Source organism: Megalops cyprinoides, chromosome 2 (assembly GCF_013368585.1).
Source record: "Megalops cyprinoides isolate fMegCyp1 chromosome 2, fMegCyp1.pri, whole genome shotgun sequence".
Taxonomy (NCBI): domain Eukaryota; kingdom Metazoa; phylum Chordata; class Actinopteri; order Elopiformes; family Megalopidae; genus Megalops; species Megalops cyprinoides.
The window spans coordinates 9937701-9954379 of NC_050584.1; the positions used below are offsets into that span (position 1 = coordinate 9937701).

The following is a 16679-nucleotide window of genomic DNA, read 5'->3' on the forward strand; positions in this document are numbered from 1 at the left end:
TTTTGCTTGTGAATGAACTGGTTATCATGCAAATGTTATATTGTCTCCACTTCTTTAAACAAGGCAAGGTCAGATGTGTTTTGAGATAATTAACCTGTGTGTTCCCATAACCATTCACCACTATCCTTTTACTCTCTTCCTTCCTCTGACACAGAGGTTCAGCTTAGAAGATATTCTTCAGCTGGCTGCATTTCATTTTAACGAGTCATCTGACAGATGGCATCACCTACAGTACAGTGTCGCTCTCATTGTTGGTCCAGTGGGATGATCGCTCCTGTAGAAATACACAAAGTTAAACATAACTCTGCTCAACATGTAAAAGCTGTAATATACTTACCGGTCAGTATTGATAGCACTCCAGATAATTCTGGGACACATGGTATGCAAACAAATGTAACATTATAGAACTTGTCTACTGCAGAAACATTGGAATTGGGGCTTACACACCACAAGTTTTGAAATCAGGGAGTCATGGTACACTATATGGACAAAAGTATTCGGACACCTGACCATTACATTGTAATGACATTGTATTCAAATACATATACTTTCATATGGAGTTGGTCCCGCTTTTGCAGCTATAACAGCTTCTACTCTTCTTGGAAGGCTTTCCACAAGATTTTGGAGTGTTTCTGTGGCAATTTGTGCCCATTCATTCTGTAGAGCATTTATGAGGTCAGGCATACTGTACTTTTGTCCATATAGTGTATGTGTCTGCACCTGAGTATTTTTACATTTTATTCACATTACCTCCAATTTCTACTTCACTGTCCAGCTCTTTCTTTCTACTATTCATGCTACTGCTGTCTGGATGAGGATGAGAAAACGCAACAAAGGTATTGTAACTCTGGTCATATTTGAGTCATTCAGCTTTAAAGCTATAACTTTGAAATGAAAGAGTTTAAGTTGTCAGACAATGGATGCTTGTTAAAAAGATACATTAATGTCCAGTCAACCTATATCATGTGCCTTACTGTAAATATATGTCTTCTGTAATTTCTTAATGGAATGTCAGAATGGACAATGGTAGTTGAAGTAAATTAGTACAGATTTGAAATACCACTTGATGTCACTAAAACACTCATGTACTTTATACATCAAGAAAGTACATACAGGCAAAAAATCACATTACCAATGTTTTCCTGGCAAACATTTAAAAATTTGTATTCTGGGATATTTTCCAACATGAAAATGTTATTTTATATTTTCTATGTATTCTACTGTGTTTTACAGTCTTGCTGGAAATACACTGAATAGACAAAATTACCCTCATAGTAATAAACACAACTGTATGCTGCAAAAAATAACTCAATAAATGCCCCATTAATGTTTCTCTCACAGCACTTCACTCCGTACATTTTATTCCCGAAAGCAAAGCTTAATGGGGCATGCATCTCAACTCAGCCAATTCTAAATTCCATTGAGTGTATAACTGAAAACCTATTTAAATATATTACTGCAGTGCCTCGATATGAAGGGCAGCATGAAGGAAATGTTTAAGCATAACATAACATTGTTATTGTGATATTATACATTCACAGCAATCTCTTCATTGTACATGTAACATGTAAATCTGATAAGGACCATTGCAGTAATGATAATGTATTTGGAAACTGACCCTCTAGGACAAGTAGCATTTGCAACATGAAGGAGTGTGCATTCAATGTCTTTATGAAACAGGTACAGGAGTAATACCAGAGAGCACATCGTATTTGTTGCATCCGGCCTCAAATTTAATAACAAAAATAAATCCTGCAAGCGTCCTAAAGCCAACTTTTTTCAGCAGGTTTCATCAAACCCCCTCCGTAACCCTTCCAGATGTCCTGTTCTCAGAGAGTGAGATGAGGAAGCGCACACGAGTGAGCACACACTCTTTTCCACATACTGGTGGTGGGAGTATTAGCATGGGAACAAGTTAGCACAGGTAAGCCTCAGAGTATCTTAGCAACGATGCAAATGATTTGCGCAGAGCAACAATAGAGGATCAACTGTGATCCGTTTTGCCTAAATGCAGTAAAAGAAGAGAATTTTCATTAACCCACTTATTCATAAGCTTCTGGCTCTTAGTTTAAGAAAATCATGCCTGGCCTTAGGGACTACGTCCCACTTGCTGTGCATTGAAATGGATTCATATTGAATTGACACAGGACTGATACTGATACTTGAAAAAAGTCTACAGTCTACTTGCACCCCCTTGCCTTTTTGATTCAGCTTCTGTGCCCGCCTAAAACACTTATTGTGGTCGTTTGGTGGAGGCACACAGGCAGATAATCGAGGCAAAAAGTGAAGGTAATAAGGAGTACAAGTTTTACTGGTCTACTCAACTAGCACAGCTCCATCAATAAAACAGATTCCTCATGTTATTGTGAAATTCTTCACAACTTTCATGGTCATGAAAATATACTACACACCAAAGAATTATAAGAAGGCAATCATCTTGTATTTTTTTAAATAAAGAAGTTAAATATGTACCAAGAAAATGAAATGTTGAAAGAATTAGAGAAGCTTTGCCTGCTCCTAGCTTGGGAGTGCTCCTTTGATGGCGGATGATAATTGCAGAAGCTCAAAGTGACTTGACTGCAAACTAAGACATACAGATGTAGTTAACTACATCTTTAACCAAGAGTTTCTTTGTGTTAAGATGTGATTCATAGACTCATGCAAAATTGATGGCGAAACCTTGCTGGTGAAATGAAAAAAAGAAAAAAGATTCCAGTTTGAACAGGCTGATTAGTAACACAATTTGTAAGATGATTCTGTGGCACAGCAATGTTGCAATCATATGGTAGGGAAAAACTCTGAGATATGCAGTACAGAAGAAAAAAAGCACATAGACAAATACTGGCAGATATAGGCATGTATTTGCAAACTGAAGTTGTTTTCTTTACATACAAGATGACCAAAAGGGTAACATTATCATCTGATCAACATTATAGAGTCTGAAAAATGAGAAAAATAAACAAAACAAAACATGATTGTCACTCAATGTGCTTCACAAAAACTTACTCCAAATGAATAAATAATCTGCAGAACTTCAATTATTTACAATATAAACAAATAACGACAAAATAAGCTTTGGATCTTCTGATTGGACATGACGTAAGCTTGCAACGTGGACTGGGCCACTTTCCTCCTTTGACACGATACTTGTAGCAAAATACATCAACAACAAAGTAACATTTAGGATTTGATTTCTTAATGCCAGTTTACTTCAGCTATACACACTGCTTTGCATTAACAAACATGATTTAGAAAAAAAAATTCAGCTAAAAAAAAAAAAAAAAAAAATTGCAAAATTACACTATATTGCATTCCCCACAAGGACGGAAATGACATTTATCATCCAACGAGGATAAAAGGCAACAACTAAGGGACACAGGCAAGAGGAGGGGTCAAAAACTGAAGGACTCGGACAAATGACACTGCTGTGCTCCTGCAGTTGTGCTGCTTGCTGGGGTGGTGGGGTACTCGATGGGACGTGAATACAGTGAAGTGTGTCCCGCCAATTCTTGCTGCACCTACATAGGAAGGGGGGGGGGGGGGGGGGGGGTCACCACAGACAGGTCAGATAAGCAGTGCAAGCATCTGGTCCTGCCAGCCTTCATCCTTCATTAATCACGCCCAAACACGCCAGAGTGGCATTCCCTGGGCTCCCAGTTAACGTCCAATTGTTAAGTCTCTGTCCAAAATAGGCGGGGCCAAGGTGGGGAGGAGGAGCTTTGTGGCAGATTAACCAGAATTCAAGTATTCCAGTGCGACTTCATAGCAGAACTTGTATTGATCCTGGGAAGATAAACACAAATGAACAGTGAGAACTGTATCCGATGCAATGCAAAAGCAAAAGCATTGTTTGCTCTCATGTGCTTGAATGAGGAAGTGAAAACATGACGGGCATGCTAAGAAAACTTTAATGACCAGCTTTTTCTAGCTGAACTCAAACCTATTCAGTTAGTTGGTACTTTTTTTATGGCATCAACCAACATTTACTGTGATGGCTTCACAGACCACCTGACGCATTGGCGTCAGACAACCTAGCCGCAAGTGCAACCTCAGTCAACAGATTCCGCCAGGAGGAAAAAAAAAGGTAAAGATGTCAAGACGACGGTGATTTTTGTCCTCCAACTGTGATACATCTTCAGATGGCAGTAAAAACTGAGACATGATCAACAGAGGAAGGCTAAAGGAGTGTCGGGGATGACCTACCAGTAGGTCCACCATGTTAGGCTTGTTGTTCCTCAATGTTTTGACAGCGTGGAACACGTCCACCGCACGCTGGTGTCGGAGCATCTCGCAGACAATGCTGATCGCACAGAACGTCCCACTCCGGCCTCCTCCGTTCCTGTACAGCGAGAGAGCAAGAGAGAAAGAAAAAAAGAAGAGAGGTTAGTGGGCAGTCCTGTCCCAGAATCCACTGCTCCTGGATGAAAGACATTGGTGGCCCAATGGCACTTCATGATAGAAACCACACTACATGTGCGGTCTTATATGTGAGCACACACACACACGCACGCACAGGCACGTGCACAGGCACGCGGACACGCGCGCGGGCGGGCGGGCGGACACACACACACACACACACACCTAACAGACTAATTCAGTTCAATGCACCATTACCAACTGGCTAGTGTATCTGTTTAAGAGCACCACTGTGAAATAAGAAAGTGCATGAAAACACTTCCCAGCATTTTACTCAAATGTGCCTGGAACACTTTTTTGTCCTTTCTAGTGTCCACTGTTGGGCTCGGAGGGACACCTCTGAGAACAGTGGCTTTATTGTTTCTCTTGCTAAAAAATAACCTTCTCTACGACTTCAACAGGTCATGCAGAAGTGAAAGCAAATCAGTAAATTTGCATTCAGTCAATTTGCTTTTACTGAGTGCAAATACTGTTTCAAAACTTCTAACCAATCCGTTAAACTGCAGACCATACTGTCAGGTATAAATTATTCATTTAAGATATCAAGATGGTTCTAATGAAGAACATCTGCAAGTAGAGGATTGGGTCCATGTTTTGGTTTGATCTGTGTTGCAGAGGATAAAAAAGTAAATATATTTTGTTGTGAATAAGTTTGCCCTGTAGATGGCGCTGCTCTACCTCTTATACCATCAGGCCATCATGGAGCTCCAAAAGCATTCATTTGGAGTGCAGCAACATATTGCCACTAATAAATTAAACATTGAATGGGAGTGTTTTAGAATGAAGTAATTAGCGGGTGTAGCGCTAGGCAAAATGTTTTAGTGAGGTGTTTTATGTTGTGATCACAATTCATGTGAAATGTCACTTCATATTTCTAGTTATGTTGACAGTGCTTTTTATTTCAGTGGCTGAGAATGGCAAGAATGGCTCTCACTTCCTCAGCTTATCCCCTGCTTATGTGTTTCCTCAGTTAACAATGTTTACACGGCTACCCTTACCAAAAGTTGTTTGTTCTTTGCATTGTATCATCTTGGCATGTTTACATAAGGGTGTCCTCACCTGTCTGGCCCAGTATTACTGAACCTCTTACTCTCCCTGCCTGAAGCATGGTGATGTTGCGACCCCAGTCTTGGCGTTTACAACAATGTTCTGCTTTTCGCTGTAAATGTGTATCCAGAATGCCCCCTTCTATTGTCAGTCTTATTTGTACCGTGACAGTCTTTTGTGAAACAATAGGAAACAATAAATATTTGGTCCAGCAATGGTCTGGTTTTGTGTGGGTCACTTACACAAGTGCTGTAATTGGAGCCCTGCTGGGAAAAAATAAGAGTCACATGCGCCCGGCCTCCACCCGCTCTCTCTCCGAGGCGGCCCGGTCAAACGTGTCTATTCCTGTTGCAGCAGCGCGACAGCTGATGTCAACAACAGCCCCTCTGTGTCGCCGCGGCCCCCACCCACTTCCTGCCGAGGCTGTCCCTCTTCCCATCGCCCCGCCCTGGGGCCTCGGCGAACCTGGCAGCCTCTGCCGCCCGGCGCGGGAGTGAGAGAGCCCACGCGGAGCAGATGAACTGTCGCTAACGGAAACACTCACCCCGACGGCTGCAGCCAAAGAGGTGAAATGACACACAGCTGGTTCCTAGCCATCTGAAGGCCTGTTCTCTACATCGTTAAAAAAAGCCGGACTGACTCCCTGCCTGAAGTTATTCCCCAGACCAGCGAAAGGAGCTGTGCGCTGGATTGCTTTCATTGTCACAAATCATCTGGAGCAAATAAACCTCACTTGGTATTAAAGCGCCCCTTTTATGTACTAAAAAGGATTAGAGGTCGATTTAGCGTGAAAGTTTTTGTATTTCTCTCAAAGAGTGATTTCTCCCTACACTGCACAGCTACCTGGCAACCCCTGACACTTCTCTATGCATTGAATGTGGACCGAGGTTTGAATGGTACATCTCTGACAAAAGGAGAGGGAAAATGAACAGCACCTGAGCATGTCTACAAGACAGTGACTTTAAGGTGCGGCGATACGGAGGGGGCAGATCTGACAGAAGCACAGAGGCGACTTACAGACAGTGCACCACGGTGCGGCCCTCTCCGCCGTCGTACTCCTCCTGCCACTTCTCGACCTGGCGGATGAGCTTGAGGAAGGAGCGCTTGGAGACGGGCGTGTCCCGGTACATGGGCCAGCCGAGGAACTGGAACTGCTGCACCATGCGGTAGCCATCCTGAGGCTGCGGTCAGACAGAGAGAGCGTTAGTCACCAGTCACCAGCTCTGTCTGAACTGAACAGCTGCAGTGGAAATTACTTGAATCACACAGAAATGGATACAAGGTATCCACAGTCATCTAAAAACTAAGAACATAATAGTGCTTCTTGTTAAGTCACAAAAAACATCACAAGATGCAGATAGAAAACAAACCAATCACATCTGAACATTTTGAGAGTAGAAGGCCTAAGAGCCCAAAGACCTAAATCAAGCACTAGTATACAGCAATCGAAATGACTTGGGTATGATCACACAAATTTGGACACACAGTACTCAGAATCTGGACACAAAGCATCCAGAGCCACTTAAAAAATAACAGTATAAAAGTTAATTCATAAAAACAACATCACAATGCACATAGAAAATGACAGATCATATCTGAACATTCAGGCAGTGGAAGGCCTAAAAGCTTAAAGATCTAAATCAAAGAGAAAGTATTAAAGAGAAGAGGAACATTCAGGAAGTTGTCAGACAACAGTGAGGTGGGGACACAGGTTCATCCCGCCTTTCTCTCGGGAGGGAGACGATCGGCTCACCCGTGCTGCGTTGTAAATGCGGAATATTCTGCTGATGATGTCCTCCTCCAAGTCGGCTGACACGAACTCCACCTGGATGGGCCCATGTCGGTGAACCCCGTTTTCAGGCCAGTACTGGGGACACAGCTGTCAAATTCAAAACAACAGCAGCAGAAAAAAATCCAGAAGTCAGTCTTCTTTGATTTAATGAACTTTCATTCTCTTTGATAGCACATAAAATCCAGGGGGAGTTCATAACGTATATTGTTGCAAATTATGTTTTTAAAAAATACATCAGTAATGCTTCCTTGTTTCGGGGAACTTCTTTTTTCTCTGAATGTCTGTATTCTATGTATCTTTTTTATTACAGCAAAACATTGTGTTGCTTTGTGCACAAGAATGCATGATCAAAAGTTACTAGGGAGAACGCTTCATGTTTTGCCTTATATCTTATTGACAGTCTACTTTTACAATATTTCTTTACTGCGTTGCATGCTCTGGGGAGCTCTTCTTCATGTTCAGCAGGAGGCAAAAAATCTTGCTACTTGTTCTTATAAAAGAGCTTACTAAATTTGAGCATGGATACACACACACACACACACACACACATGCACACACGTACACACACACACACGCACACACACTTAAATCACAGAAAGGGGATGCAAACACGGTGTAGCTTTCTTGTATCAAGCCTGAGAAGTTCAACAGCTGCTAACCTGACACCAATACTGTGACTGTGCTGTGCTACTGTGGTCTACACCTGGTTTCCATACTGCAGTCAGAGTGTGAAATTCAAGGCCAGCCACCCAGGGGCTTGCACTCAGGAGAGAAGGTGCCCTGTGCTTTGATCAAAGGGTGTTTTCACCCAGAACTCCATGCCCGTGCATTCAGACTCAATTTCATACACCCCTCTGCTAATGGCTAGCGCATGTTACGTCCTTTCCTGGAGTCCATTTCCCACAATGCCCCTTGCAACAGACAGTTTTGCATATTCATGCCTACCTGGGCTGGATCCACATCGTTCAGCATCACTATTGAAGTGCAGTGGTAGTCTAGCACCAACCTCCAGAAATCTTTGACTGTGTTTGGCAATGGATGCTGGGTAACTATGAACGCGGATGGTTGCTTGTAGCTCTGTGTGACAGAAAAATGCATTTCTATTGACCATCTCAATTACCATTGAATACATTATATTTAAAACAGGAGGTGACCCACCATTGCTGAGCAATTAAAAAAACAAGTTATCATCATATTACCATTGTAGAGATTGTCATTTGTCCTCATAAAATCTTTTGGACATTTTTACAGAAAGCTGTTAGGTTGAACTTTTGCTTCTTTCCCTGGGAAATTGGACATATTATTCTTCAAAATTCTTCAAAACAATTTTACAAATATATATTGTTTTAGCAATTTCCATGACAATACAATTAACCATCATCTGTTTTAACCACTTTCAATAAGTACATAATTGTTGAATTGGGAAGATGGAAACCAATAAATATTTAGGTTGCAGTTTTTCAACAATTTTGGTTTAACTCAGTTTGAAATTCCACATAAAAACACTCCAGAATGGTTATTATAGAGGTGAATATGCAATTTATAACTCAACATGTAACCGCATGGCCTATGTGGAATGCTGACTTGAGGAACTGGATCTCTGTGCTCTAGCTGGAATAAAGACGTCACACTACAGACAGCTGATAAACCACCACTCTCTGTCTACACCTCGCTCACTGTGGAAAGTCTGCTCTACATTTCTGTTTTTCACATGCAGTCTCAATATAACCGAGACCATCATATGTCATGCTGCACTTAATACACATTCATATTCAGTGAGCAGACAGACTGCCAGTACAGCACTTTTAAAGTCCAAAGGCCTGCACACATATACCCGAAATGAAAATGCTATACATTCAAATGGGCAGTTTTTTTTTTTTTTTTTTAAGATGAAATCCAGAAATACTTGCACGCCAAGTCTGATGTTATGTAACTGTGTTCTTAACCAAATCTTCTGGATCACTTAGGCGAGGCCTATAGCACAAGGTGAGGACACATTATCCATTTGCCTATCCTGCCAGTGCTAAAGATCAAGAATTTTCAAATCATTTGGATACACACTCAATGTCTGCATCAAACTCTAAGAGTTCACCCTGGGATTTACTGCTCGTGCCAACCAAAAGAACACTTGCATATTTAATGTCACATGTCAGGTTCATACGGTTAGAACAAATATGTGGAAGTCACACTAAATGTGCGTGCTTATAGTGACTCAGTAGATAGACAAATGCTCAGCGGACAGATAACTGCAGGGTAAATGCTGAGAGTTGGTGTTCAAGTGCCACCGTTTCCGTCAAAGACGAATGCATGTGCGGTGCAGCAGAGACGTACGTCCATGAGTGCGGCATTGATGTAGTTGCTGCTCTCCCCGTCGATGGTGATGAGGAAGGGCAGGCAGCGGTCAGGCGGCAGAACGTCCATGCAGCGGTTCTTCTCGTGGTTTCGCGGCAGCAGGGCGATGCTGCAGTCCTCCACTCGTAACGTTGGGGTTACCATGTTCAGGGTCTGGGGGGTGGGGGGCACCATCCAAATGTTTAACCATTAAACATTGCTTCCTTTCATTGCACTCTGTACAGGGGTCAGACACAACTGCTGACCGTCTACAGTATTCCTGTCTGTGGGATAATGAGGGCCATGAACTAGGCAAAGACATAGGCCATATGATGCAAAACCAGGATTCCATGGTTCTACCCTACAGCAAAAAACTGGGCAATTTCTTTACATACAAACCTCACTTTTATTAATGAAAATACTGTTTTACTATTTTTCATCTAGGTTGCTCTCAACAGCATCAAATGTTTTTTTTTAACAGTAGCACTGCTCATTATGATTCATAGGCCAGCTTTTTTTGATGTTGAGACCTATCCAACCTATCCCCAAGGGACAATGTAATGAAATTAAACAAGTGTTGTTATTACCAAACAGTAATGCATTTTTTGAAAACTCCAATGACTTTCAAGCAGGCGACATTGTGTGAGATACACACAATAAAAAAGAAAAGCTTACTTTTGTTCACCGCTTTAATTCAGTCATAACTGCATGGAACGATTAATGTTAAGACATACATTAAGCTACAGTATACTGAGAGAGGGAACCCAATGTGCAGGGTAGAGACCTTGAGGACTTACCCTAAACTCCTCCTTGATCTGGCTGGAGTTGGTCTGGGGGTCCAGGCGGTTCATGTCGTAGTAGACTGAGCGTAGCTGGGAGGCGGGGATGGTGGTGTCTCCACAGAGACATGCCTCCAGGATGGCGTCATGAATGAAGACATATTGCTCCTGGGAAAGACAAGAGTCACATTGAGATGTTCATAAAAAATTGAAAAACCATTGGCCTTCAGGAGGGATTGCTTAGTGAACTGTAAACTGGTAATAGGGTCTTGATTTGTCATCTACAGCTATTTCAATGCCATTCAGCATATGTAAAGAAAAGAATTTTGCCAGGAATGCAGTACTAGGTTTTTCTGTAAATAAAAATTTTGTGCTTTTCAAATAATGGAACTCAAAGGTCATAAGGGTTTGCACGCCTAAAACAAAATGTCATGCTTTCATAGTGAGTCTATGAATAAAAATAGAACTCCGAGAAGGAACTTGCTTAGGAAAATGCTTGGTTTGACATACTGAGCCTTTAAAAATCAGCTTCATAAAGGCCACTGCTTTATACAAGGGCTCCGACACGATACTTTTCCATTTTCAAATACATGAACTTCCTGACAATTCTTATAGCTATTCTATTCTTTGCGTTCACTATGTCAATGGCAGCATAAAATTGGAGTTGTATCTTCAGTGTGACAGAGGATGGAACATGGCACGCTGACTTCTGCTCTCTCAATATTAGACATCTTCTCAAGGAGAGATGGGCAAAATTGCTTGACGTAAATCATTCATGAAGTGACATTTTGAAAAGCTCTTCCCTTGTCACTTTTGACAAAATTCTTTGCCATAGAGGTCAGTGGTTTCAGGTTAGGTTACTGTGACGTCACCTAAGAAATCCAAGTTGTCCTTGAGTAACGTAATAGGTGAAATGCAGTTACTGGCGATACAGTCATCAACTGCGAATCATCGTGACCCACTCAAAACTGAGTTTCTCAGTAATAAAATTCACACAAAGAAACAAGCACAGCATAGCAAACCTCCAAAGGAACAATCCAAGAAACCATATGCCTGCAAGATACAGAAGGTCACTCAACTCAAGACAAAATTGTTCCGAAAACACTCTGGTCTCTGGTTACTCCGTTTCCAAATTATCCTCAAAACACTATCTTAAATTATGCTTGCTTTTAAAAGGAACTGCTAGATATAAATTTATTAGCTGGGAGAAATGATAGCCCCCTGTTGCTCACATTCAGGCAGCACCATAACATTTGCCCCCCAGCGGTAAATTGAGTACGTTTAAATAAAAGCCTTTAACTGCTAAACACACAAAAAGAAGTCAAATATTTACCCTTTAGCAAATCACCTCTGCAAATACTATCATGGAATACATCAGGTAATTGAGACAATTTACCCCTCTCCTAAAATACCACATTGCATTTGCCAGCTTGAAACCACTGTGTGCTCTGTTTAATATGAAGTGAAACACTGTGAAGCTGCCACTCAGCAAGACAGATACTTAGAACAGTGCATAATACTTGTGTGTGTGTGTGTGTGTGTGTGTGTATGTGCACATAGTCTACATTTAACTTAATGACCAGGAAAACTTCAAATGCATATCACAGACAATCAAACTGCGGTGGTCTGTGTGAAATGGTGCTCTGTAATTAATCATTCCTTCTACGTTGGTCCACTGTTTTGACGTGCTGGTGAATGTTCTTTATTTGGTGATTTGTATCACTACAATTTATTTTCTTGGTTTTGTTTCCTCTTGCCCTTTTTTCCTAACCCAGACACATAATGCAACTGATTGAATGATTAAAATCATAATCACAGAGCCAACTCGCTGCACCAACATCATCATGTCAAAGTACAACATGGGCTAATTGTAATGTCATGGATAGATTCTCACATGCAATTACTTCATTCTGTTTGCAAATTTACGTAATTAGCCTAATCATTTCAAATGTGAAATTTCCACCAAGAAATGAGGGTGTCCTTGTCGTGTTGAATTAAATGTGAATTAGCATGCATGTTTTGCACTGTAAATTTAATTAATTCATTTGAATATATGGACATTTGACATGCTAGTAACAGTACTGATGCTACATTTTTGTAACTGATCTTACAATATACAGAACAGCACACACTTTGCTTTAGTGAAAGAATCCACTGTGCAATGGTGTGCAACCAGCAGGTTGGTCGTCCTGAATTGAATTTTATAATTTCCCTTGCCCACAATAATTCCCTTAATCATATCTACCTGTCGGTATTCCTACAGTACCTTGATTTAATGTATCAATTAGCACAGGATGAGAGCTGTCAGCTGTTTTTCATCTGCACATGCAAAAGAAGGGTACTCGGTTTGGTAACAATGTTAGAAATGTATAATGAAAAGCAGTCGAAGACCATATAAATCATATTTATTTAGACACTGAAATAATGTGCTCTAAGTTTTAGGAAAGGGACAGATGGATGGCTTCAGCAGACAGCTACCCTTAGCAACAGCCCTCTGACTGTTTGTTTATATATTTTTGTTGAATTGATTAAATGTATACATACATACATTATATCTAGTTACAGAATCCTTATATACCAATGATTATGAATATGTTTATGATGTCACTGAAATCTGACTGTGTATTTCAGTGCCGTTTTGGCATCCTGTATGGATCTGTTTATGGTTTACCATCTGTGATGCTGACACTACCTGACTGCTGCCAAGTGGAGATATTTAAGGGATATTCTATTACAATCCACTACATGTTGAGACAAACCTGTGTTCCATAGCATATACTTTTGGATTACATTTTGTTGAAATGCTCAACAATTTCAAGAAGTCTTTATTAAAAAGCTTGGTCATTCTGACACCTGATCAAAAGCCATACAGCTGACAATGTTTTTCCTTCATATCACTGACACAGAACCTGCCAACAGAAAAGAATCTTATGCACAGTGTTTAGTAATGTCAACATACTGTTGGTAATGCTTGAATTGCAAACATTTACAAAAGACATAAAAATGCTTGCCCTCCACCCCCGCGCTCCAGAAACTAAGGCGGTAGTCAATCTTTCAACAATGATACTTTCACACTTAGAGTCATGAATTTAAGCAAGTACTAGATTGTTATATTCTTGCAATATATTTCATTAATTTTGGCTACCATCAAACTTGATGATGTGTAAGAACTAAAAAATAAAACCAACATGGTTACCTGAGTACATCCCTCAAAGTAAAAGACAAAGAGCCACATCAGTCAGATCAAATGTCACCCTTTATGTACAAAGTGATCTGTCCTTGGAGCTGACCTGTTTGCATTTAATGATAGGGAATTACGCTGTCCCTGGGCATGAAACATCATTCAACGTTGTTCAGCAGGCTTTAGAGAGCCCTGTTATGCAATTATGCCATAAAACACTTCAATGCATTTAGAATCTACTCGCCCTTACGCTTTTTACAGGCCACGTTACACAGCCCAAGACATGACAGATCATCTTGTACAGAAACAAGCAAAATAGGTACACTTAGAGCATATCAAACCTCCTTTGTCAGAAAAGTAGGGGATAATCTAATGGCAGACAAACAGACAAAAATACGGCTTTGTTGCTGAACACATGCCACCTTTCCGAGTAACTGATGTTTCCTAAACACATTTTTTACGTTCTACGTTTTTCTGCTGAGGAGCAGTGCCAGCTCTGGTGTCAGTAATTTCTGGACAGTTACCTCCGTCTGCACCATGTTGACTCTCCGGGAGCGCAGCTCTCGCACGCAGTTGTAGATGTCCACCACGCCCTCCCGCTCGGCCATGTCCAGCATGATGTCGATGACGATGAAGCAGCCGGTCCTCCCTGCCCCAGCACTGAGAGAAGTACAAGACAGACAAGCTGAGAACGGAGTGAGAACTGACACGGAAACTTCACAGCTGTGTCCTACCGAAATGGAAAATACTTATTTCTCCCATACTTGCTGCTCTCTTCACCAAACTTCTTTTCACTTACACCTTAGTTAAACTGAAAACTAACACATCTGACAAATCGAACCTTCGGAGATATTGTTGGTCAAACATGTTAGATGTGGCAATGTTTTGAAACAACTGGTAATTGACCTCACCAAAATGGAGTCGATGGAGGCCACCTACCTGCAGTGGACCACCATGGGCCCCGCGTTGGCTGGGCTCTTTGACTTGACCCTCCTGACGAACCCCAGCAGCCCAGTTGCGTGGTAGGGCACTCCATGGTCTGGCCAGCCCGTGAAATGGAATTGCCGGATCTCCCGGATCTCGTGGGCCCCTCGCTGTGGCGGGTGGACAAAACCATCTTTCAGGACAGAATCAATCTGAACTCCTTTCCAGCTCCTAGTCACAAGCAGCCAACCTGGCATCAATAAACTCTTTTTAGCTGGTTTAGGCTAACCCACCTCCTCACCTGCTGTAGTGCAGGGGATTCCGTTATGCGACCAAAATTTGAAATTATTCTGCCACTCGGTGCAGTTCGACTAATGACATGGTTCCTCTCAGGAGGGAGAAGGAGAAAAACAGCTGCAGGAGACTTGGGTCATGATTCACTCCCTCACTCCCTGCTCTGGTCTTCCATGGCTGAGCATAATACACTCTGCCACACAGACACCCCTTTCCAGCAGACATGATTACAAACACCCAAGGGGGTCTGGAAACATTCAAAGCTCGGAAACCCTCTGGAAAAGAGGGAGGCTTTTCAAAAAAACTCAGAGAGCAAAAGGATGCGACGCTGAAACATGGATGTCATTTATATGTTTTCTAATGGTGGCCGGGTGCCGTATCATTGCTAGGCTCAATCATTTCAATTCTAGTGTGTATATGCGAGTTTATATGTTAAGATGCTGTGTATGTAGTCAAAGCTGAAATACTGGAAACAAGCAACTTACAAAGCAGTTTTAAAGCCAGCAGAACATCTCCATGTAACGCATAAAAACAAAGGCTAATAGATACAACTGACTGACTTTGACTGATTGAGTTTTTCCTTTCTGAGTAACAAAATTATCCAAACAAGCGCCACCTTTGTCATCACAGACATGCACTCCTTTCTACTTGTTTTGTTATTCATTCCGTTAATAATGAATAGCAGTTACTGACTCAGTTCTGTCAGTGATGTCCACAGTAATGGATGCAGTGCACCGAGCAAATGCTGGGCCAAGGCCTCTGTGGGAGGGGTCAGGCCCTTCTACAGCTATGTACCCAGTGGGAGTGAGCTAAATACAAGCCCGTATCATGCCTTTCCCCTAGGTGGGAGCACCATGAGTGCTCTGTCCGACCTCCTCTGCTTAACCCGAGGTGTGAGGGGAGGCAGTGGATGAAGGGGGGGGGGGGGGGGGGGGGGGGGGTTCGGCTTGGAACGTCTCAAAATGTAGAGGCACTCCATGGCTCACCTTCTCCACGGCGAAGGTCCTGATGACGTACTCAGACAGAAGCTGCGTCTCGATGAGTGTCACCTTCATGTCCCTGTAGATCTCGGTGTCGTCGGGCCAGTACTTGCAGCATTTCACCTGCAGGATGAAAGGGATCAAGACGTTGTGAGATGACAGTACATGAGAACAATCTTCCATCCATCTACAAGTCAAACAATCAAGTTTTATTTGATGAAGAGCACTTCAAATACATTTGTCACAGAGCACTTAACAGACACAGGATAGAACAGATAGAGGAGGTGTGTGTGTGTGTGTGTGTGTACATATACATATACATATACATATATACACCTCCTCTATCCGGATATATGTGAAAATATCTACAATTGATGAAGGTGGTTATGCATGATTATATATCATTTTTAATTACACAGAAGGGTCCAAATTCACATAGGAAAACAACTGAACAATATTAATTTACATTCTTAATCTCTGTAAAAATTCAATATATCAGATCAGGAGTCAAATCATGCCCAGTGGAGGGGGAGGGGGGCATGGGCTGACTTTATGTAACAAGTAATTGACATCTTGGAAGTGACCCAGATAACATGCAACCTCCGCTGTAAATTTTGCCCATTCTAATTACCCCCACTGGCTGCTTTCTCATTAAGAGGGTGTGCCCCTCGAGAGTGGAGACCACATCCAAGATTGCAAGACATATTAATGCATATTTACCTTCAGTAAATTTACATTCCCCCGTTGGTAAAATCAGATTTCTCTATACTAACCAGCAAACATTGTCCTTGTTTAATCATGTCTTGATTAGCCATAATGAACCTTTCCACACAGGATATAAAACAAGAGTAATTTCTCTCTTTACATACAGGGATACCACCTTCAGGTAAGTACATTAATAAGTTGACCTGACTTCCTTTTTTCTCCTCATTTCC

The 16679-nt window shown here is 41.7% G+C and overlaps 1 protein-coding gene across 12 annotated transcripts in view; it reads right to left on the bottom strand.

The window, feature by feature from the left end:
* Positions 1 to 3533: 3533 nt before the first annotated feature.
* ptprma (protein tyrosine phosphatase receptor type Ma) overlaps positions 3534 to 16679 on the bottom strand; it is a 201918-nt gene continuing 188772 nt past the window's right edge. For all 12 annotated transcript variants that reach the window (XM_036516810.1, XM_036516791.1, XM_036516774.1 and 9 more), the window contains 10 exons: positions 15751 to 15867; positions 14486 to 14640; positions 14071 to 14206; positions 10384 to 10533; positions 9587 to 9760; positions 8201 to 8332; positions 7217 to 7342; positions 6481 to 6644; positions 4204 to 4339; positions 3534 to 3783 (listed from right to left, as the gene is read on the bottom strand). In XM_036516810.1, the coding sequence (XP_036372703.1) occupies positions 3730 to 3783; positions 4204 to 4339; positions 6481 to 6644; positions 7217 to 7342; positions 8201 to 8332; positions 9587 to 9760; positions 10384 to 10533; positions 14071 to 14206; positions 14486 to 14640; positions 15751 to 15867 (1344 nt within the window). In that variant the 3' untranslated portion in view covers positions 3534 to 3729. The remainder of the gene's footprint in view (positions 3784 to 4203; positions 4340 to 6480; positions 6645 to 7216; positions 7343 to 8200; positions 8333 to 9586; positions 9761 to 10383; positions 10534 to 14070; positions 14207 to 14485; positions 14641 to 15750; positions 15868 to 16679) is intronic.